Source organism: Pogonomyrmex barbatus, unplaced genomic scaffold, assembly GCF_055798465.1.
Source record: "Pogonomyrmex barbatus isolate J1 unplaced genomic scaffold, ASM5579846v1 scaffold4, whole genome shotgun sequence".
NCBI lineage: Eukaryota > Metazoa > Arthropoda > Insecta > Hymenoptera > Formicidae > Pogonomyrmex > Pogonomyrmex barbatus.
Genome location: NW_028297138.1, coordinates 11,916,481 through 11,940,449, shown reverse-complemented (window position 1 = coordinate 11,940,449; position 23,969 = coordinate 11,916,481). Strand labels below are relative to the sequence as shown.

The window sequence follows — 23,969 nt, the reverse complement described above, 5'->3', positions numbered from 1 at the left end:
GCGTAAAGGCGGGAAGGCGATAAGATCGAATGCGTGTCCCCGCGGGCACCCTCCTGTCGCCGTGTCTAACGCGTGAGACACGCACGCACGCCTTACAGTGCGTGTCTGCTCGAGCTGATGCCCCCGGTCCTCTTTCCTTTGGACGTTGCGAGAACGGTTGCGTGTACGCAGACTGACCTTCGCAACAGCGTGTACGTAAGGGACAGTGTCTCTCAAGCCTTTAATCGCCTTTCCGTCTGTAGGCAGAAGGGTATTAAGATATTTCGATTTTATCAGGATAACTTTGAAAGGAGTTGAACCTCGAAGATATTTCGTTACATTTTACCTTTTAATAACTGGATAACAATCAGGCAGAGAATAGCTTCGAGCGTTTTAAGGCGTACTATCCAAATTTGAGAAACGCTGCGCAAGGGCGTCGAAGGGCCTCGAGGCTACTTCGCTCAAATTGCGCTACTTTCAATTAGTTTCGAGGGCGAATTATCATTCGTGATAACGAAGTGTCATTCGTGCTAGTTTACTTTGGCGCCGCCAAGTATTAATTCCATACTCGTTATTTTATCCATAGATGTTCTATATATTTTATGCAAAAGTTTTATCTATTCGCGTATGCGCTTTGCACCTTACTCAGGATAATTTATTTTATCGTTTAATAATCGCTGTCAATATTCATTTTGTTCATTTGCGCGAGTCGTAAGAAAATATTTATATTATTCTTGTAAACGCTTCTTTTTCTCGTTTTATTTTTTTTCTTTTTGTTATTACCTGACGGCAGAAAAATATTAATGTCGATTGTCTATACTTGAAAATTCGTAGAAGGTGCATGCCTCGTGACGAAGCTCGTCGCGCGTACATTGACGCGAAATCGCTTGCGCGCCGTAAATGTGTACGACGGAGTAGCGCACGGATAAGAGTATGATCCATTAGCTGTAGGAGAAGGTAATATGGCATTAGCACGCGCGAAAGGGCGTGCTGACCTATCCCACTGACGGAGGTCGTACGAAAGGGGAAAAGGTAATGGGTGGAGGCGCCGACCCTTTCTCGTCATCGTTGTGGCGCAGTTAATTACCATCGAATATGATCTCACAGACCGAAGAAGAGTCGGAAGTGCACACTTATCGTGGACCGTGTAATCACGGCAGTTTCGACGTATATGTAACCCACTGGGGCGATCATGTTTTAATAGCGATCCCCCATGATTATCCCGTACCAACAGAAACGGTACGTCGAAGTTGAAATCTTATCGTTTCGTTCTAATGATTGTCATTATCATTATTCACAAAGGAAGAATATACGTTTTAACACAGAGATCATTTTTTAAAAGATTTATATGATATCACTTTTAAAAAAAGAATGATCGCTGTGTTAAAATGTATATTCTTCCTTTGTGAATGATGATAATGACAATCATTAAAGCGAAACGATAAGATCGTTTCTGTATGACATTATGACATTATATGTCATAAAATTTCAAGGATATCTTTTTGCTTCTTTACATTGTTAATCAGTTTGAATAGGATAATATATTTTTTTTCGTGCGCGTCTTACAAATGTGTCGCTCTCTCATTTGTATATAAATAAAGAAAACTAGACGGACTGGCTGGCGGAATTTCGGCGCACGAATCGCGAGAGAATATGAAATTCGTTTCCTCGTGGACTTTGAATTGAGATATTACTCAAAGTGTTTCACTCGCACGGTTTCGGTTCTTCTTTCGCTTATATTTTTTTCTCATGTTTCCTTCTCTAATCTTTCCATCGACTTTCTGCTTCCTCTTTATTTTATTCGATTATTTAGATTGCTACATTCATAAATTTGCACCCAATTCCAATACTTTTTTTTTTTTTCGATTAAACGATATAAGAAATATTTCGATTAATTAGTTTATAAAATAATAATATAGATTCTTATATGATTTTATCTTATTTATAAAAATAACGACTATTTAATTTCAGTAACTCCCCGATTGTTACTTTTATAAAATTTATCCTGAATATTTATTTGTCATGTCTTATATGTGTTAAATTTTTTCAACATAGAAATTATAATCAATTTTTTATATATAATAATCAAAATGAATAAATAAAGATTAAAAATGTATTTCGTTTTAATTCTGTTTTGATGCAGTTTAATTAATGATACTTATTACAACATTAATGATTTAAAGATATCATTTTTATGATTGAAATTGACATTGACATTGACATTGAAAATTGCTTGAAAAAAACTAATGTTTAATTTAATATTATACTATAAAGCTGCCGAAGTATTATAAACATTTAAAAATTTATATGAATTTTTTGCGAAAATTTATAAAATTAATTGTTAACACACATTAAATTGTAAAGATACTATGCAATTTATAAAAAAATCATATAAAATTCATTGATATGTAAATTGTAAGTAATTTTTTTCGATTGTGTTATTTCTGTCTGTTTTTATCGTTGTTATTCGCTGTCGAAAAGCTATCGAGGTCACAGTGAACGTGACTGTTAAATTTCCGAGGATACTGGCGACTCTGGAGAAAGTCGATTGATCATTTGTCGGTGTGACGTATTCTCGCGTGCACGTACGTATGAAGGAAAGCGGACCGAAAACTTTTATGACTTTTAATCAGACGAACGGCCGGGTCGAGTGCCGTGATGCGAGTTCATTTGCGCTAATGAAATCAGTGTTATCTCTTCCCATGGCTCGTATTGCGCCAACTGCTGTTCCACACAGAACTGTATTATAAACCGTAATGGCTGTTGTCCAAGAGCCCCGAAAGCTCGTAAGTCTACGAGAGAGAGAGAGAGAGAGAGGGGGGGGGGGAAGAGCGGCAAGGAAAAGAGAGGAAGGGAAGAAAAACAGGAACAACTCTTCACAGAATACATGTACACTTTTATGTCTATCAATAATGTTATTGCTACGTCAACAATGCTCATTAGAATCACATTATTATTAAAGCATAGCTCTGACAATATGATTTCTTATCGTCATTTTTTATTCTTATTATATTTCGTGTTTTTTTACGTACCATAACGAGCATATATGATAACACATTATCCTTTTTTGGCGTAAAAATGTAGCAATTTCTCTGTATTTTATGGTTATTAAATAAGCTAATCCAAGAAATTCTAAGTTATATCCGATGTAATTTTTTATTATCTCTCTAAGTTGTTTACGTTTTATTTTTCTTCTAAGGTGAAATATGCAATCTATATTTTTTTATTGCAATCTAAAGGATAATTACATAAAAAGTGAATTTAATTATTGTAAATAGATAAATGTTACATGCATTTGTAAAAAAACAGTTAAATTAAAAAAAATGATGAAAAAAGATTAACAAATAATATTCCACAAATAATATTTGAAAGATATAGAAATATATTAGATTTCCGTTATCTTTCACGCTTCTATATATAAATCGGATTATATTTAATGCTCGATTTAAAGAACGCTTAATTTAAATACAAGAGACATTTGTATTATACTTTTTTTGTTAATTCTGTTTTCAACAAATGAGTCTTGTGCGTGAATAATCCAGCATTTAAATTGTTGATTTTAAGTATAGTTGATCGCCACCACGATAACATTTGCACATTTTGTGTACATGTTGTATTTAAATACAAAGTGGCATACAATTACGACTTAAAAAAATTTTGCACTTTTATCAGTATAAATAACTTATTCTCGATACTCCGGCGTATCATCTGCGCTCCCTTACGGAAATCCCTGACGGTATTCCGGCGAATAACTCACGCGCTTACGTGACTGCGGACGGTGAATTAACGGCGAAGCGATTTCACGGCATTATATCGCCGGCTACTTGGCAAATGGAGACGGCATTATATCTCGCGGCACGTGCTGCTTGGTAATCAGGCGGAGTACCTGGCTGCTCGGAGGAATATTGCAGGGCTTTAGGTTCCGGGGTCCACTATTTTCTGCGACGACACATCGTCTGTCCGCGTATGGCGTGCCACCAAGTATTATCACGCTCGCTCACGTCGTCGGTTTCGCTCACAGACGGACGCTCTTTAATAATATTCCCCGTCTGCTACCCCCATCCCCAACGCGGAACGAAGGGCGTTTTGACTTTCGGCCGGCGATAAGCGTCGTGCGTTTCAAATTAAACGTTGGTACACCTGAGCTTTGGATTCTGTCACATCCACGAAGATGTTGTAACGTGTGAAAGAAGAGCTACATGTCTAAATATATTTTACTGTCAGGTCATATTTCACTTTTGTAAAGACATACATAAATTACATTAAATAGAATATAAATTATATTACAAATTAAATTTTTAAATACGACATACATACAGAATAAATTTAAAAACGCGCCGAATATTTTTCGCATCGAATAGACATTGCGAAATAAAGACGAAATAATAACGAAAAAAAAAGACTATAATTATGCAAAAGATGTACATATAGTCTTGGTTTTTGTAAACTTTTTATTTTTTTTTTTTAAAGAAGTTTTTTGCGATTATCTACTTTATGTATACTTTAAATGTTTAAATATCTCCTGAAATTATTGATACTAACTATGGTAAAATTATGTAATTACGAAAAAAATAGAATGATAAGAAATAACAAAGAGATAATTCATGTAGAAAAGAGAGATAATAATAACTATAAATAGCTACATAAAATTATTTTCTTAGAATAAGAATTCTTTATTTAAAATGTTTAAAACGCATAATAAATTTAAAGAATTTCGCGCTGTTTAACTTTTTTTTTTTATGAATTCTTGTTTATCACTTTCATGTATTTTCACTTTCTTTGCGATTGTGTTATGTAACATGAACAACAATATCTTTAACTACATTCTCAATATTTATCGAATATATAAAGAGATAATCCAAAGAAAACGAAAAATAAAAAATAAAAATCTACGAGACGGGGATAAAGTATTCCTATTCGATCGATGAATTAAAAACCGCCCTTAGAGAACGTAGTTTTCTCACAGAATAGCCCGTATAAAAAAGATCCCGGTAATAATAGGTTACCGCCAGGACTCGTTTCTCTAGCTACGTCTATTCAACCTGTCATTCGCGTTTTGCGGTCGCTATTGTGATTTGCAATGGTAACCCTTCGCACATCCTGTCTATTGTTGCGAAAACCTTCGCTCGCGCTCCTATACCACTTCCTCCTTTCCCGCATGTTCCCTATTTTTCCTGCTTCTTTACACTTGTTCTCAAATTCTTTATCTGTCCCTCCTCAGTCTCTCAACGATTATACTTGCACAATCTTGAAACATTGCACATACAGAAAAAAAAATTTCTTATAATTATGTATTATGTATTCAATAGGTTTGTATAGCTCTTTTTTTCTTCAAGAAAAGCGAAATATCTGGAATCTTTTTGAAAAGTTAAAACTTATTCAAAGGCAAAACTCACCGCTTGTGAGCTGCAATAAATTTTTTTTTGTTTTGTTTAATTATCTTATTATGAAAAATAACGAGATATTAAGAAGAATTCTGTGAGGAGGGAGATATAAAGATTCTGAAATGCGCGTAATAGTCTCCTCTAACCTTCGTTTTCTTTCTACTCGCCTTTTAGAGGGCCCTTAAGAAAATAACATATCATAGATCCACAATATGTGGAACAAGTGAACCGTGTAAGTGATGGTTATCCCAGGTCAGTCCTGTGAGCAATCAGAACGGAACAAATTGGGACGAGAGCGATTATCAAGTCCCACGGGACGGTTTTACATTGTATCGTAGGCGACATATGGTTGACGGTTTGTTACTATTTTGTGCACAACTTGCTTAAATACCGTGAAAACTTTTTCGTCGTTTGCAACGAAGGGACAGGAAAGGGTGGGAGGAAGGAAGCTAGCGTGGAGCATATAAGTATGACTGTCTTTCTATTTTTTTTGCTACTTCCTCTCCGTGCGGATGTCTGATTGTAGGTTCCGGAATATATGAATTATACTTCGTTTTTATTCGATTAGAGACTTCTTGACTTCCGCTCGTACGTTGAAGTCCACGTGCGTGTGTAATATACAATATAAATATACATTTCTTTTATATTTAGAAAAATGTAAAAATCTTATATAACATCAAAATCTTATATAACATTTGCATATATTTCAGAAGAAACGAATTAATCGATGAATATAAATTATTTTGTATTATGTAATGTCCAATGGATATTTATCATTACCATTAGTAACCTTTACGTAAAGGCAGACTCCCGATACGGACGGACGTGTTGACTGAATAATTTGTAACCACGTACGTGTGTTGGTTAGGTCTCGACAATCTGGAAAGTGGTTAAGCATTAAAGCCGAAATTCCTAGCTAAACGTGCACCGGGACGATGGACGGTAACGTCGACGACGCCTCGAGGCGGTGCAGTTGCAGGCAGCGAGCTGCAGCGAGATAGGCTAACGTCATAGGCCGTCCCTGGGGTGCAACTATGCCTTTGGCTTTGATGTTACCCACGGTTACGTCACGTGATCGTCCGCTATATCGTAGTTAATGGCCGGGGTCGCATAGGAACGCGCGGTATTATCGAAGGGAGTTTAAAGGGATTCAGGGAAGGAGGTGGATAAAGGGGAGGTGGAGCGGCGAGTACGCGGGTGCATCCGGCGAGGCGGAAGTTCTGGACAGCCTCCGGATGCTTCGTGGCGCCTACGGCCAGCGGGACACATTCGCATTGCATTGACGCATCACGCAAATGCAATTATCCGCGACGAATCAACCGCTCGCGTCTGCGGACGACAGAACGCGTTCCGGATCGTGGATGCTACGCGATGAGGCGATAGGGAGAAAATCACATGTAAATTTGTAACCTCGAGGGTAGCTTCAGCTTTCTTATATCTGCACGTTTATTAGCGCGACAAGCATAAATAGTTGGTTAAATAATTTAAGTTATTTAATAAAATAGAGATTTATCAAAACATAATTGACACGGTTAATTAATTTAATTATAGATTATCTTGCAGTTTGCATGAATTAGTTAATATGCGTATTTAAGTTAAATTTGTTTTTTTATCGCCATTTTACAACATTCTATATTTGCATTAGGAAAATTGCGTGGATAATATATTTTATATATGCGCAACATTTCATTTTTGTCCAGATATTTTTAATTTGTCTGAATGTTTAATTAAATTTACTTATTGTTATTTCTACTTTATTATTTGTAAAACAGACATAAATGTTACATAAACTTTATATAAATTTAATTATATAAATTTTACGTTTCATTGATAGATTATCAAATAAATGACATTATATAAAGGAGATATATATAAGAAAGAATAATTTATAAAATTCAAAAAATTGTATAATAATCTTGAAAATTACATTTATATTTTATTTATTGAGTAAATTTTTAGTAAGGTACGCACTTAGTATGGAGAAGAGCTAATTTTCATAATTATGAGCATTTATCATGAAAAATATGACAGTTTATCTATTTACATATTACGCAAGAGAGTTACTACATATGAATGTTGATGACTTTAAAGACTGTGGTTTCTCTTGCCACTGCTCAGTTTGATTCAAACCAGTAGGAGAAGCACACGCTAAAGTCAAGCGACAGTTCAAATGGAATCTATTCATCATAAATCAGAACAGATGGCTGGTAACAGACATCAACGAAATTTTATACATTTAAAAAATTTTTTAGTACAATTATTGTAAAAATTCTTACTTTTTTTCCACAAGATGACGCGCATTAAGTTGTACCGTATAAATTTTACAGATGCACAAGTAATGCAGTGGCCATTGGTACTTTCCTCGGTACCAGTTATTTCTATATCGATAATGTATTTATACATTATTTACTTTGCTGGTCCGCGATTTATGAAAGATAGAAAGCCGTATTCGTTGAAAACATTTATACAGTGTTACAATATTTTTCAAGTTATTGCAAATTTTTTGCTAGTATATAACACCGTGATATTCGGTAAACCATTTTCTGCCATTTGGAGATTTTGCGATTCGTTCGACGAAATTTGTGGTCGTGATGGGATTGAAAAGGTACGTTAAACTTTTAGATTGTCAAATATCAGAAACATTTAATTGAGTATATTTTAGATATTTAAAAATTTCAAGAAGATATAAGTTTGCAAAGTTTTATTATTCCTTAATACAATTAAGAAATAATAAAAAGATTAATTTTTTTTTATTGCAGCAACTTGAAATTCTGTGGTGGGCATTGTTACTTAAAATAGTGGATTTAATTGAAACTATAGTGTTTGTATTAAAGAAAAAGAGCCAGCAGGTTTCATTTTTACACACATATCATCATGTTTCCACGGTTATGTACGTTTGGTCGATACTCAGATACTTTGTCCATAGTTTTTCCATGGTTTTAATAATGCTTAATTGCTCTGTACACGTAATAATGTATTCGTATTACTATCTGAGCACTTATGGATCGCACGTACAACAAAAGATATTGCCATTTAAAAAATGGATTACTATTTTACAAATGGTAAGCGTTAAATCTATTTTCTCTATATATTCATACATATTAAATATTACGTTTTTATTAACAGGCACAAATTGCAATCCTTATGATAGTTCCTTTGCAAGGTCTCGTGTTCAAGTGCAATAGTACGACGCTTTTCCCGATTATAACATTTTTTAACGGTGTTATAAATCTTTCGTTCTTTTGGAACTTTTTTACTTCTTATAAGAAATTGAAAGCAGTCTAATTATAGAATAAAACTTTATCGAATAGGTATTGTTAATAATTAACATGTTTTATGACGCACCAATTTTATGTATTTTATTATTTACGTTATTTGTTACATTTATTAAAAAATAAATTAAATAAATTGTTTTCCGTAATAGTGAAAGAAGCTTGAAATACTAATATTGTAATATATATTATAATCGTATACCGATAAAGGAGATGTTAGGAAATATTTCGTGATTCTGTTTCTTTTTATATTAAAATAGTCAAGCGGTCTGATCAGAAAGTCCTTTGAGTCTACATGACACTGGACATTAAATAAGATGCATTTTTCCTCCTATTTATTATAATACGTTGCCAGATGTGCGTGCGCGTATGTATATGTGTAAAATAGTGTAAAATATCCTGTAAGGGATTCTCTCTCTCTCTCTCTCTCTCTCTCTCTCTCTCTCTCTCTCTATCACGTCGAAGTATGTATGAAAATGGAAAGATAAACAATTTTCCGATGCATTCCTGAACGTGCTGCACGTGCCGCACGCACCAGCGTCGCACATTCCAGTCTCGCTGGCCACATGACAGTATCTCACGAATGCGCCTTAAGTGCTAATTTCGCGAGCGTCACATTTCCCACGTTTGACACGGCGAATCCTCGAGAGATCCCGCGCGTCCACGTCGACGTCTACACGCACGGCGGCGTACATAATTCTGGATTTAGTGTCGCGTTAGGCCGTCTGAGTTTGAGGATCGTAGTCCCCCGAGTGGCGCGAGATACCGCATGGCCGGCCGTGCAGCGTGATTTGTGGACGTCAATACGGGGGTTATGCGTGACGTATCTCACCGATCATAATTACATCCTGTTACTGGAGAGGATCCCTGCGCCACGGCTTCTCCTTCCTCCTTCCTTCCTTCCTTCCTTCCTTCCTCCCTTCCTCCCTTCCATCCATTCGCTTGTACCGACATATCGCTTAGCTGTTTCTCTCTGATCCGTACCTCTATGTATGTCCGCGATGATATTCTCCACGCAATGACTTCTTGATTTACCGACCCGGTAGAAAAATGGTTCAGTCTTCCAGCGACTTGTTGACAAAAGGTTCACTTTTATTACCAACTTATTCGAGGAGATTATATTTTCTATCGCCTAACAATATCAGTTGTTGTTGATTTCTACATGTAACAGGTATTACTTGGATAAGAGAAATAAAAGTTGACTTAAGTTTGATTTTATATTATTACATATTATTGAAAATAAATATTTTGTATGGCTCTACCCTTTACGCTATAGATACTCTCATTTTACTTTATGTTTATTATCTATATCACTACAGGTTTCTTTTTTATGGACAGTAATATATAATACTTATAGACGCAATTTAATTTCCATAAACAGTTAGCTGCTTATTTCAAACGTATAATTTTGACATTTCCCAAGACTTCTTCTGCTTTCGATGTTCTTTGAGACGGAAGTCATAATCTTACATGACTGACAGGTAATAGTCGAATGTCATTGTTGCCACCCTTTAGCCCGCGTACACATGGCCATTGTGTCACTCTTTTTACTTTTCTTACCGTTGCATTTAATAGCGACAACATTGTCAGTAAATCACACCTAGACCTGTGAACCTAGCGCGACTTTGGGCGAGGTTATTAGTATAAATACGGTTATAATGCAGGCCCCAGGGGTTGGAAAGGGTATAAACAGCTAGTAAATCAAGACCTGCGACCCTCCGGTAACAGGGGCTTGCCACCGACTCGAAATCAGGGCGAACGTTTAGCATCTCGCAATAGTGACTGAGTCAGTCTCTTTTCTAATCGTTTTTGCCCGTCTGCTATTCTTGCAGGTGATTTTATCGCGCATTATATGCGTTAACGTCAATCGAAGTGTACAAAGTCGTTATGATGCAAATAAAAGAAAACTTTGCAAATGACATCTTTTTAACATACGAAGTCACCCGTTTTTTCCGAGGACACTTGCAAATTATGAGATACATCATAATTTGCAAGTAATATTTTCTAATCCGATAGATTAAATGTTGTTGAAACAATTTGCAAATTTTCTTGCAAATTTTTGTTCGTTTTTTATTTAGACTTTATTGTTTTTCCGTCTTTAACGCATTTTTTATTTAGTCTGTTTATCTTCATTGTAAAAAGATATGTAAAATTAAATAAACATGTGTACGTATTTTCGTTAAAAATTACGTAAATCAAACACTTTAAACTTATTTGGAATTTTACAAATCTTTTTACAGCTTTATACAAAATATATCAACATAGTGATCTACAATACTGATTTTTTTTCTTTAATATTAAAATATTATACAATTTTATAATGTATTATGATTTATTTCCATGATTAAGTCTATAATGAAGTTAATTACTTATTTTATTTTTTGGATAAGCACTCGCTTAAATTTCCATCTCAAGATACAATATTTTTTAATTTTTCGCACCTTTCTTCTTTCTTGTTCCATAAAGTAAAAACTGTTTTCTATAAAAAGGAAAGTGACACGTAATTATTAAATTACCGCGTGTGACATGTGACAACCGAAACGATCGAAGGCAGATGATGCGCGAGCTCAACTTGTAGAACTCTCACGTAGCCTCGTATCTTCGAGGACGTACCTTCGCCGAATTAATCCACCATTAATATCCGCGCGCCGAGGCGGAAGAGCCGGTCGAGTGTGTAAAGCTTCTCTCTAAACAAGCGGTTCTAACAAATGGCAAGACCGTCCGCATTCGCGTCTCCCGGCGTGGCGCTCCTAATGCCGCGGCCATGTATGCATACGACCGGACGGTGATTAATGCCGGCACGGAGGGTCAAGATCCTCGTCGATTAATCAAATTAAGGGTGGAAGCGCGAGATAAAACTCGCGCCGCTGGAAAAGTCCGGCAGCGCGACCGATGAGAAATCGTCGCCGTGCGCGCTCGCCCGTCCGATATTGCCGGTGTGACCGTTGAAAGAGAGGAGACCGAGGGAGAAGACCCGTGGCGCGAGTGTTGAAAAATGACGGACATGACTTATCTGTATCGAGGATTGCGTCTGGCGACCGTTTTTGGGAGGAGAGGCGTGACCACCACCGGACCCGGAGCTTCGAGACCACCGCTCTGGACCGAGACACAAACTGGACGCGCTCTGATCGCGTTTCTGGTAAGCGCAGAAGGTAGAAGGGAGGACTTAAGATCTCTCGGGCGTAAACGGAAATGTGAAATATAGTCTCGATATGATATACCCAAGTTAGCGCCTGCCTGTTCATCGTTTTCCAAGTTAATTCATCGCTCGTTCATCGCTCGCTTCACTCACGCGCGAGCGGAACGGGTAAACGCGTCTGATGAGAATCAAATACGGCGCCTACGCGTAACCGAATTTACGGGTCGTCGGGCGTTCTCTCGGCACCGCAGACGGACGCTGTGGAATATATATAGATGGACCTCTTTCAGCGTCCGGCAGCCCCCCGCGATTACTAACGCGGCAGATCGACGGGTCCCTCGAAACGATCAGTTAAGTCCCGCGCACGAATTCATATCTCGCGCATCGTTTGTCTCGAACAGAAGCTCGCAAGCATTCGTCGGGGACGTTTGAAGCGATGAGCTGCCGAGCGAGAGAAAGAGGGAGGGTTCGCCGAGTTCAGAGGGCGATTGCCGTGTGTGTACCCGAAGGTGGGACGACAGAAGAGGCGGGAGGAACGGGAATGAAAGAGAAAGAGGGAGAAGGGGAGAGAGAGAGAGAGAGAGAAAGAGAGCGGCCTCGTATTCGCAAACACGCAAATTTCAAAAGGCACTCGACTATGTGATGTCGCGGCGGGCATGAGCAACGGGGCTCTCCGACGACGTATGCAAATACAGATCGAGCATGATAAATTGCTCTTGTCAAGCCACCCGGTATTTCGCACGAGCCTATAGAAACCCGTTTACCGCCGAGGTACGGATTCCGCATATAATCTCGCCGACGGTTGAAGCAGCGCCGCGACGTGTCGCGTCCGCGCATCGCGACGGACGAAATTTTCGCGTGCGCTTAGTCGCGGCGCCGTCGCCGCCGATGACGACGCCGAGGACGAGGACGATGACGCCCCCCTCTCGCTATACCACCGGCGTCGTTATCGTTTGCCGCCGCCACCGCTGCGAATTTTAATGGAATAGTTGCGTCGTCGCCGCGCGAAACGATACCACGACTACGCGATCTATCATACCAGTAGAAACGCAGACGATCGTTTTATCTTTCGCGATGGCGGAACACTCGAGGAAAATTCAAACGCGGAATGATGTTATGAACTTCGCAAAATTTCGCACGCTTTTTTTATCCGCCCTCTCCAATAATTTCTTTTCGACGAAAATGTGTTCTGAATAATCTGCCATTAAAATTTTCTAATGAGATTTAAAGATTTATCTGAATAACACACACAAATATAATTCGAACTTGAAGACAGTTATTTTTGGCAATGTCGACCGATGATCGTCGAATTTTATTCCTAGTCTATGTTGCGTGCGAATTAAAATTTCAGTTGGTCATCGCGAGAGACCGAGTCCAGTCCGGCAGCTGAGAGGTTTAAGGAGCTGCGATATTACTTTTCCCTTATGATTGCACCTAGCTGTCAACAATGTCGCTGCACGAACTTGTAAAGGCTCGTGACGTTCTTTCGAAGGAGAGGATCAGTCTTTATTTCTACCGGTCGCCGCGAGAGAAAGCTTGCCAGCACTCGATTTAGGTGTAGATTTCGCGTCTAAATCGTTTCATTACACGATTTCGTAGGGGGTCTCGGCGCATCTGCATCAAACGTAGTCCGAAACCGGTTCGCCAGCCTCGTATCAACCTACTAAAGCGTTTCTTTTCTTCACGTCGATTTATTGCTCGTCACGTTGTGAAAGATGTCGTCGACGAGCTCGCCACGGTTTGAGAATTGTTCTCGATGGAACGACGGACATTACGATAACAACCGGTTTTGGCAATAGTCCCAACTTAAATGCTTAATCTTTATCAGGCACATTTATTTTTTTTAATAATTATCGGTACTCTAATCTTAATGACAGAAACTCAACATGTAACATAAGTATTGAGATACAACAATTGGTATTAGTATCCCAGTATAGTATCCTAGTAGTCTTTAAATAATAATCTCAGCTATATCGCAAGGAAATATTTCAAGGTGTTAATTAAGGGAGGTTTCCTTTTTTTCTTTCGTCATAGATTTAATTTTCCATATTTTTTAACGTATTAAATGCATTAACTCTTTCGGTACATACATTCGCTTATAACCATTTCGATTTAACGCATGCACGCGTAATTACCGCGTACATTAGGGCAGTAAATAAAACGCTCGCTAATGGAACGCCGCAATTCCGTGCTCGCACATTTCGCTTCACCCGCATTATGTCGCCGTCGATCGGTACGACATGGGATCAGGAATTCCAATTATCCGTGTGTTTTGGATCATGTAGACGTAGGATCTCTCTAGTCTCTCTTTCCGTACGTAAAAATTATTGGATATATTCCTTTTAGCGCGAGAGACACTCAATCAATTCATAATTATTCAGATATTTCCATTTTAGCTTTTGTATGCAATTATCTTTGTGTGCGTAGTGACCAACAATATCAAAGCTTGGAAACGCGCAATCATTCTCGATATCGCGCGGTCGTAATAACGAAAAATTCAAATCTGAAGCTGAACCAGATGCACTCTCGTATTGCCCTCGCATATTGCATTCCGTTCGGAAGGTGTTTTTCATTCAGTACCAATCATGTAGAATGCGGGGGACGTATGCGGAATATTAGATTCGCGTTTCCTTTTGCGACGGCGGATCGCCGTGTCATAAGCCCCAGAGAAGGGACACGACCATCGCGGTGGGAAGCTCGAAATGTGAGCCAGAACGAAAATGAATGCAGTCGATTCGAGAAGCGATTCGTCGGGAGCATCCGTGAGCACCCACGAGCGCCCATGCCACGCCTTCAAGCCGGGTCCCACTCCTTCGTATTTTCACCCAATCCACTCTGCCTCTTTTCCTTTGACCACGCTGCTTTTCACGTCGCTTCGAAGAGAGTTCTCGCACGATGCTTCCCGTTTTCGAAAAGCGCCGTCCCGCGTTCAATCCGGCCGCTTTAAAGAGATGAAAAGGACCACGGCGTACACTCACACATATCCACTAATGGCTGGTCATCTGATCGGACAAACAACTTCAAGAGATTAGGGTGTAGTGATATTGAACTTCTCTTAACTCTATTAATACATTTTTGTGTATAGCTATTGCTTAAAATAAATTGACCGATCCGCGATTTCAATTTGTATGCTCATAGAAAAAAATTTTTGTAAAATTTATTAGTAATAATATGATGTATGCAAGTGTTCGTTTGCGAATATTTGTGGAGAGGAGAATTGGATTTTACGTATATATATCTCTATTTCATCACGCGTATGCAATGGCGATATCGGTGCTCGCACCTGTTTACTTCTCAGAGGGTTAAATTGATAAGATCCACTTGAACTGAGGTAGATTCAGCGAAGGACTCTGCATCAGCGATCAAAACGCGATCATAATCGCGATTAAATATCGCGATATTAATACGCAAGGATGGGAATACAAGATTTATATTTATATTTATATACGTACACGTTTTTCTTTCGCACGCTTAATACAATTTGTTCTCAGTATTTGTATCTTGGATCGATGCGCCGTTCATTATTCAATTTGACGACTTTCACGTTTTTCACGTTATATTCAGATCTTGAAGCGGGACGAGTTAGGAAGCCTCGCTCGCCGTTAATACGTGACTCGTGTTGTAAACACACGCTAAAATAAATAATACCGTAACGACGTTGGATATCGCGCGTCCCGCCTTGCATTCAGATTTCAAGAAAAGAATAATTACTTCACATCGTCTAACGCGTCGTGCGTCGCCGGTGTACGGAAGCGTTGGGTCGGCAGAAGCGTACCTACCATTGAATAATGCAGCCAGCAACGAGCGCAATGCCGCGCACGCACGTGAACGCACCGCACTGCGGCGAAGCGCGTCGCGCGCGCGCGCGCGCGCGCGCGCACTTTTTTTTTTTTTGCGTCGCATCGCGCACAGGGAGAGGAGTGCATTCACCAGGAGGGCGCAATATCTGGAGGACCGCGTTTTCTGCCGTCCCTCCCTTCATTTGCCCCTTTTTCCACTCTTCAGCCCCCTTCGCCTCCGCCTCCCTTTCCGCCGGGCATTGTGGGTCGTTGACCTGACCCGGTGAAACACATACGGGGGTCCTTACGCGGACTCTGAACCGTACGCAGCGCTCAGAGAGGATTTTACAGAGGACTTTCCTTTGCGACGCGGAAAGGGGTAGGCGGTGGTGAACGGCCGGATGGAAATATGAAAGCACACGGTGAGAGAAGAAGAGAAGGGGAGGGGGGAGGCAGGAGAGAAAGAAGCGCGTATTCACATATACGAAAGAAGTCACATGCGCATTACACCATCCTTCTCTCTCCTGCCTCGTTTCGAACAATCTTCCTTTCCTTCTTTCGTTATGTGCACTCGCGAAACGTCGTTTATTCGCACCGCGGGCGAGCCCCTCTCTCTCTCTCTCTCTCTCTCTCTCTCTCTCTCTCCGTTGAATACGTCCTTTCGTCCCCGCTCCTCCGCCTCTGTCTTCTTCACTCTGGAAGCATCGTTCATTCGCACCCCGTGCTCTCGGGAATATAGGACGTGCGTAAGCTTGGCAACAAGAGTCACGCGGTGATGTATGTCCCGCGCTCGGTGATTTATATGTATAATCGCGCGATAACGCGGCGCGCTGATTAAATTTTTCTCCTCCTGAACGAAGCTTCTCGCTCCTCCTGTACGTCTGCGATTCTCTAACTACTCCTTATGAGGTTTTCATCAGTACGCGCGCGATTACAAATAGACACGGGCCGGAAATTCAATACGCATGTGCGCTTGCAAAACCGGTATGCGATTTATGTGTTCTATTATTCGTAACCGTGCGCCCGTCGGGCTTTGAACCTTCCTGACATTTCAGGAGGACACGAAGAGGAGTATGCGAATGAATAATTTAATGGCGATCAAATAGCAGCGGGTTGCCACCCCGGAGGAAGCTCGCTTCGATCGCCCGAACTATATATTTTACTGGGCATTACCCTTTATTATTATAATACCATCTTTTATTGTTTCATGCATCACATGGTACGTAAACAAATGTCTAATAAATATATTATAGCCCCATTTTTTTTTGTTCTGTGATTCACTTTTTACGCGTTTACTTTTTCCAGAGATACATATGCCTGCATTTACAATTAATATCGAGAAGAATAGGAACTTTCATATATTACAATATTAAAGTATTTCTCATTTGTAACACGCAATAGAAAAGCTCGAATAAGACACTCACGTTTGTATCTCGTGTCACTCCAGATGCGATTGGCAAATGTCAAGGGGGAAAAAAAAAAAGATCAATATACAATCGAAGTCAAAGTATAGGTGTAAACGCCGTCGTTGAACGCCGCCGGTGAATCGTTACGCGGCGACGTGTCAACATTCGCATGCAGCCGAGCGCATTGACCCAGTCAATCCGGCTGCCGCGATGAATGCGCGTAAGTGCAGTCTTACGCAATACGTGCGAGAAGGGGTGGCATATACGGTCGTCGATGGTTGGAGAGGTCGGGACGGGAATGCCGAACCGCGGGTAGGGAAGGAGCGAGAAGATCGTGGCGCGCGGTGGGAAACGCATAATACGGACGGGGAGGGCGGACGTTGTGCATTATGGATACGCCACTATTCACCCCGCTTATTACTTCCTACATACCGGCTCTCTTACCCGGATACGCACGAAACGCGTACGCGAGCCGTCGCTCGCACGCACGCGTTTCGTTCTCAAGGAACGGCATTTCAACGGCCGTTTGCGTGCCAGCGACTTTGTCACTGCACTGCACTGCGGATGAAACGAGAAGGCGTACGGGAGGAAGGGAAGAGGAAGAGAGAGGGAAGAAGGAAAAAATGTGTGTTGAAATTTCAGTTCCGAATTTGCTCGACCAACCTTTTTTTTTTTTTCTCGTGAGTAAATCGATAATGGTCGCGCGGGATGCGTGCGCGACGGTGCTTGCATTTTTCAAAGGTAACTGCTAGGGCGTGTGTATATGGATAGCCGTGGGATGCGATAGCCTGATAAATAATAAATCAGTCTTTCCGCATGTCGCAGGTCAGCAACCTAAAGGCGACGACGTCATCGAGGACGGATAATAGCCAGAGGGATACGTTGAGTCATATTGAATTGATATCTGATTCTGAGTCTAAAGCGACACGAAAATATTTTATACTAATATTGGTTTATCCATCATAAATTTTAATGCATTTTAATGCATCTTTATGAAAAATTATGTTATATCTCTATGAAATAATATATATATATATATATACTGTCAGAAATTATAGCTGGTTATGTAATAACTTCATTTTGTGTACGAATGTTAAATATTTTGTTACAAATGCGAATTAGATTTTAATTTACTGACTTGAGTTTACTTAAATAATCAATTATGGGAATTATTTTTAACCAATCAAATATCTCGAATTATAATTTTACATCGGCGGGTGGCTCGTCGATTTCGAATTTAACATCGCAGCGGGAGGTGGAGCGAGCGAGAGGAGAGGAGTCTATGGCGTAGGATTAACAACCGGATAATGAAGTCAGTGTTTCATGCCCTGTGAAATTGCGCTCACTCGGACCGCCATTCGATTCTCGCTTTGATTGCGCCATGGGCGAAAGCACAATGGCTATAAACCGTCCAGCGTTGAGCATCATTGCTAGCAACCCTCCCGCCTCCCTTTGTCCAATGGAATTTTCGGCCTCGAGATTTTCCAGATTTTTCAACGCGCTCGTCAACGCTTTGAAATCGCACGTTAGCCGTTTCGCCAATGCTTCGACGTTCGCGACTTCGTTTTATGAAATTAAAAGCTGAAACGACGAACGTAGAATCGACCGTTTCTACACTGGATTCCTATTAATCCTTTACTTTGCGTCGAGAATACACGTAGATTTAATATACTTTTGCTATTTAGTTGAATTGGATTCTTTTGAGCAAACAGGCAAATAAATATTGCAAGCTGAACGAATTTTTTTCATTGTTCGCAGAATGCATTCCCGCGCATATAAAAATAATATTTTTTTATCTCAAAGTAATATATATTTGAAAATATTCTGATCGCATCAATCGAGAACGCGATACACTTAAAAACGCGATATTTCATGGAATTAAGCTATGTTGTTACATTGTTCATAAAAAAAAAAAAAAAAAATCACTATGTATAAAATGAATAGCGCGAACGCTATCGAACTTGATCAAATTTTCCTTTAACTCTTCAGTTGGGTGGACGCATGCATTTTACAGAATTTTCCCGCGTTGAATTTTTCCAGGTTTTCCAACGACCATCCACGCGCCGTTCTCGAAATGCACCCGTTATTTCACCCTTGCGAACTTTCACGGTGTATTATCGAGGTAGGCCACTCTCTTTCTTTCCTCTGTGTTTTTTTGAAATTCTCGCTAATGCCATTACCGTGGACGTATACCGGTTGTTTTTGCAAGCCGACGCCCGGAAAAGATTTGCCCGACGCTCTCGCGTCGGATCGCATGACTCGCGCCTGCTCGCTGTCGCATTTAAACGCGTAAACGAATTAACTCGAATTTCAATAATCCGTTTAGCCCGCGTACGGGATTCTCGTCCCCTGGGCTGTTTCGGAAAACTGTTCGGCGTATGGAGCAATTTTGTGCATCGTAAACAAAATTATTACGGACGTAGCGGTGCACTTTGCGAGAATTCAGCGAGATCATTTCTCTTCTTCTTATGAACGCTTACGCGTCATCATTAGAGAAAGTTACGTTTGTATTATTTTGATAAAATATCTCACAAAAATATCGCGAGTATTGAGCATATTTGAATATTTCAGAGCATTTTCAATCGTTATGGGACAGGGATGGAGATTCGAGTGGCTGCTGCAAGGTGCCGAAAATGTGGTTTTACTATGACCATGCGTTCGACGAATTGGACGGCTGCAATCACGTGGCTTTTACGCCACATCGCCCCTCGCTGAAAAGCAAATGAGTGGTTGTTGGCCGCAGAGACGATGATGATGATGATGATGATGATGATGATGATGACGATGATCATCATTACCGCGGTGTCCCAATACGATGACCCCGCTGCTGCAGCACCGATGATTCACGAACGCTCATTAGCTCCCGGCTCTCTTACCCATTCTCTTTTTCTCCCTTATTATCTCATTCTCTTACCCTTTACTCCGCTCCTTCTCTTTCTCTCTCTCTCTCTCTCTCTCTCTCTCTCTCTCTCTCTCTCTCCTTCGTGCTACCGTCAATGTGAGATAACGAACGGTAGCTCGTCGTATAAAGCAGTCGAATTGCGACTATCACTTTCACGATCTATTATTTACGAAACTTAACTCTATCGGACGTTCGTTAGATGCGGCTTTGAAACCAACGAAATAAACAGGATTAATGTTTTCATCTTTCCTGCATGTCGTATAGCCGAATGAAAGTATAAATCAAGCCTCGCGCAATCATCATCGTCCACGCCCGACCCTCGGCACACAGTTGAGTAGGCGATCGGGTCCACGTGCGGAACGACGATGATGATGATGACTATCATTGTAGCTCATGCTGACGATCTCGTTAGGGCCGCGATGGCTTCCGCCATGACGTGACGTATGACGTGTGACGCGTACGACACACAATGCGATGGTATATAGCGAGGTGAATAACGGTAACAAAGGAAATGATGTCCTGCCTTCGAAGAGAATCTTTTCCCGAGGATCGCGGTATTTTTTAAAGTGTGATATTAACAAAGCGTAATAAAGATATCATTTTACTCCGCATTGTGACCGATCATCCTCGAATCGATGATCCCGCATAACGGTTTGATCGCGTTCTTTCCATTCCCCGTCGTTCTCGGTCGCGGTGGAATCAATGTGGGATGATGAACTGCGTGGATTGAAAGCGATCGCTGGTGTTAACAGCGTTATAACATCCAAGCCTAGGCCGGGATCTCTCTCTCTCTGTATTGCCAGCCGGTGCGGTCATGATGTCCGCGGTATTTTGCACGCTGTGACCCCACGTTGTGAAACCCACCATTTACCTCTATCTATCACGATCATTTGGTGGTCGGAGTCGTGGCGAAAGCCACGGTTACCGCCGTGGCCACTCGACAGTTTCGATATTCACTCGAGAGCGTTTGATCCTCGATATTAAAGTATCTGTGATCCGCGCGCATTCGTGATCTGCGCTGAACTACGAGGAATTTTTTTTTTCTTTTTTTTTTTTTTTTTGGTTCTGTTACACTTCGTATCTTTTCTGTTATCTTAGGCTTTTGAAGATCAATTCCGAGCATGGTTCGCTCTTCTCGATATGTAACGCGTATACTCTCCTGAATATACCATTTGATCTACACAAGCTTGTTTAGCTCTGCTGCGCGAATAAAGCCGCGTCTGCGATTGGATTCGTGTCTCGTTTCCAGTTCAACGCTTTTTTGTTCGAGGGAGAGTGAGAATTTCTCTTTTACATAGGAAAGATGAGCGGAAACGCCGACGAAAAGTAGAGTGCGCCGTTATCGTTGCGCGACTGACGAATGATAAAGGACTTGGCATTTATCGAGATGACGATAATGAGATTATACCAATTATTAATCGGACGCGTTTTCCACAAGCAACGCTATATTTACCTTTATCTTCTCCCCATGAAGATTGCTGCGACGCGGATTGCATGAAACTGACATTAAGCGCCGCTTTTTATGAAGCAAGTTGGTCGCGCGTTTTACGCTCGTATACTCGTTATATCGAATCACGATAATCATTTTTCACGAAAATCACGAAGAGTGATATAATTGACTCTTAATGTGTTTTATCTTCCCTTTAAAAATAAGTTTACTTCCCGGCGCAAATGTTTTAGCTCGAATATACTTTCTCTGCTAATGAGATAAAATTCCTCCCTATCTCGATTTTTCATGCAAAATTCTGAAACTCGACGCGCACTACCCCATATTCCCGGAACGATATTATTCATCTTTATTATTAATTCGCCGAGTGTTTCTCTCGGAGCAATTTCTACTAAAATTATATCTCTCTTAAATGCCTCGTGGAAATTTTCTGCATTTTCCATCTGCGCGAAAATGATGGCGGAGGAATCCATCGGGGTTAGGTTCGAAATGGCGTATCGCGGCTTCTCCGTTTTCTCTGGCGTAGTTACGAACCGGCGATTCAAACGTTCGTTGGCTTCCGGTTTTGCGTTTCGTGCGCCGTAACGCGAGATTTTCTCTTGCTTTTCGAGCCAGAGACTGAGACACCGATAAACGTTGTTCGCAAGTAAAAAGTGCTTGCTTTGCAAGCCGCAAACATTAGTGTCAGGAAACAGTGCATTTTTTTTCATGAATAATCCAACGGTTCGTCTGATCCGTCGGAGATAAAGAATTAAAAGTGTGGATTTAATCTGGTTTATTACAAATTAAACGTAATACCGGCGGCTATGAAAAAGTGTCTGCTGCTCGTAAATGCAAATAGCCTGTGTGTACGTAAACACGCATGTGTGCGCATGCATAGCTCGGTTGGATTAAGTAATACGCAGAACGAAATGGTGGAGAACATTACCCTTCTCGACGTTTCTTTTACGATTCCGCATTTTTCCGTTGCGTGAACTCAGCGTATTGTGTGTCTCTCATTAAAGTATTACTCGTTCTATATAACATCGTGTTATATCATTTCTGTGATTGGTAATTGGCATTGGGATACGCAGAATATATCTGTGTGGAAAAATCAAATTATCAAATTGAAGAAGAACTTTGGGTGAAATTTTATTTTGATTGTACAATAAAATTAATAAAAAAAAAAAAAAATTAAAGTGAAGTATATTATTTCCCATAAATGAACATTTATTGTAAGTTTATTTTATATTGTAAGTATTTTATATTATTTATCGACCCTCGAGGGGCGAATAAGGGTGAATGGAATCGCCGCCCCTCTATTGTCTCTCTGGGATACGCACCACCATAAGCAATGTAAGTACGAGCAATAATGCAACGATGTACCCAGTGTTTAGTATTCGTATTATCGTAGCCCATGTTTGACCACGGCTTGCAGCCGCGACGGCTGTTTGCGCTGTACGCATCCGTGTAGATTGCACACTGGACGGATCACGATATCGGGGCTGATGTATCGTTAAGATATCGAGCGCGATACCAGCGTCGAACGACCGCGCCGTCTATATATTCGGTAACGACTTCGAACGAGCGATTTTCGACGAGAACTTCGCGCGCGCTTTATGGACAAACGAGTCGAGGGGGGGGTGGAATTGGGATCGAGATAACGATATAGGCTTCAGATGAATCTCAAATGCCGTGGATCGTACCAATCGAAAAACTTGACAAAATCAAACGTGGAATATGCAATAATGTGAAAGAGGAATCTTGATAGAAGGATTCCCTATAAAAAAAGAAATACTTTCAATTACTCGTTTAACGAGTAGATTGAATAGCCGCGCCAATGCCATTGGATATGTATACGAGAGCGGTGGTGTTCAATTCGGGCTTATTGGAGTTGCAGTTGCGCACAAAATGCTACAGCGTGCGCGTGCCGGGAGAGTGCACGAGAGAGAGACGCAAAATGGTCAAAAGCGATATTTCAAAATGTCATACATGCGAGCGTAGCGATTTGACTCGCTGCGGCGAATTTCCGCGTCGGCATAACGAATAACGAGAATGAATAACAAGGCTCGTGCATTGACGTCACGCCACTCCCGTCACGAACACGATAAAAATCTTGCTTCCGACGTCGATCTCTCGCGAATCAGTCGGAAGCGTCATTATGAAAAATACGGCTGACGGCGAAAATTTTAGTTGCATCGCATCGTATGATTTCGCGTCGCTTTACCGCCCCGGCAGCGCGTCGCGTATAAATTGCTCGGGCGATCCTCGAGAGCCGCCGGGAAATTTTTACGTAGCTGTCGCGATCGTTGATTGCCACAGGGTGCGAGGGCACCCGGACTGACGGGCGACTGGACCGCGGGAACGTATCGGCGACGGGGGAGAGGGGGGGGGGGGTGGGGAAGGCCGTTGGAAAGCGGGGGTGCTTTTAAAAGTGGCCGTCCGAAAAAAAAGACCGTTTGCGCTCCGGCGGACGTGTATACGCTCGCATGCGCAGCCGAGATACGAGGCCTCTTTACGAGCAATATCTAATGGATTGCATCGGGCAGCGCAAACGTTAAATTTGACGTTCACGATTATTGCGGCCCTCCGGGGAGGCTTGCACGGGGGCTGCGCGGGACACGATGGCGGGATACGACTGGACGATGGAATAGGACGATGCTCGACGTTAATTTTATAATC

At 40.9% G+C, this 23,969-nt stretch overlaps 1 protein-coding gene and 1 long non-coding RNA gene across 5 annotated transcripts in view; both read left to right on the top strand.

The window, feature by feature from the left end:
• Positions 1–23,662, top strand: part of LOC105432969 (uncharacterized) — a 64,035-nt gene extending 40,373 nt beyond the window's left edge. Inside the window, exons 2-3 of one of the 4 annotated variants that reach the window (XR_016140105.1) lie at positions 19,000–19,081; positions 19,531–23,662. This is a non-coding gene — a long non-coding RNA (uncharacterized LOC105432969). Of the gene's footprint in view, positions 1–17,784 lie in introns of all 4 variants that reach the window. The other 3 variants (XR_016140106.1, XR_016140107.1, XR_016140108.1) reach the window with 3 other exon arrangements.
• On the top strand, positions 7,337–8,859 carry LOC105432968 (very long chain fatty acid elongase AAEL008004-like). The gene is made up of 4 exons (XM_011648002.2): positions 7,337–7,570; positions 7,691–7,968; positions 8,123–8,425; positions 8,490–8,859. The coding sequence occupies exons 1-4, from the start codon at positions 7,534–7,536 to the stop codon at positions 8,646–8,648; spliced, it is 777 nt and encodes a 258-aa protein (XP_011646304.2). The 5' UTR covers positions 7,337–7,533; the 3' UTR covers positions 8,649–8,859.
• Positions 23,663–23,969: the final 307 nt, after the last annotated feature.

What these genes read in the sequence shown, in the direction of transcription:
- LOC105432968 (XM_011648002.2), top strand. Translation starts at nt 7,534, where the DNA reads ATGGAATCTATTCATCATAAATCAGAACAGATGGCTG. An exon ending in GTCGTGATGGGATTGAAAAG is followed by an intron (nt 7,969 to 8,122) that starts GTACGTTAAACT and finishes TTTTTATTGCAG; the next exon opens with CAACTTGAAATTCTGTGGTG. An exon ending in GGATTACTATTTTACAAATG is followed by an intron (nt 8,426 to 8,489) that starts GTAAGCGTTAAA and finishes TTTTATTAACAG; the next exon opens with GCACAAATTGCAATCCTTAT.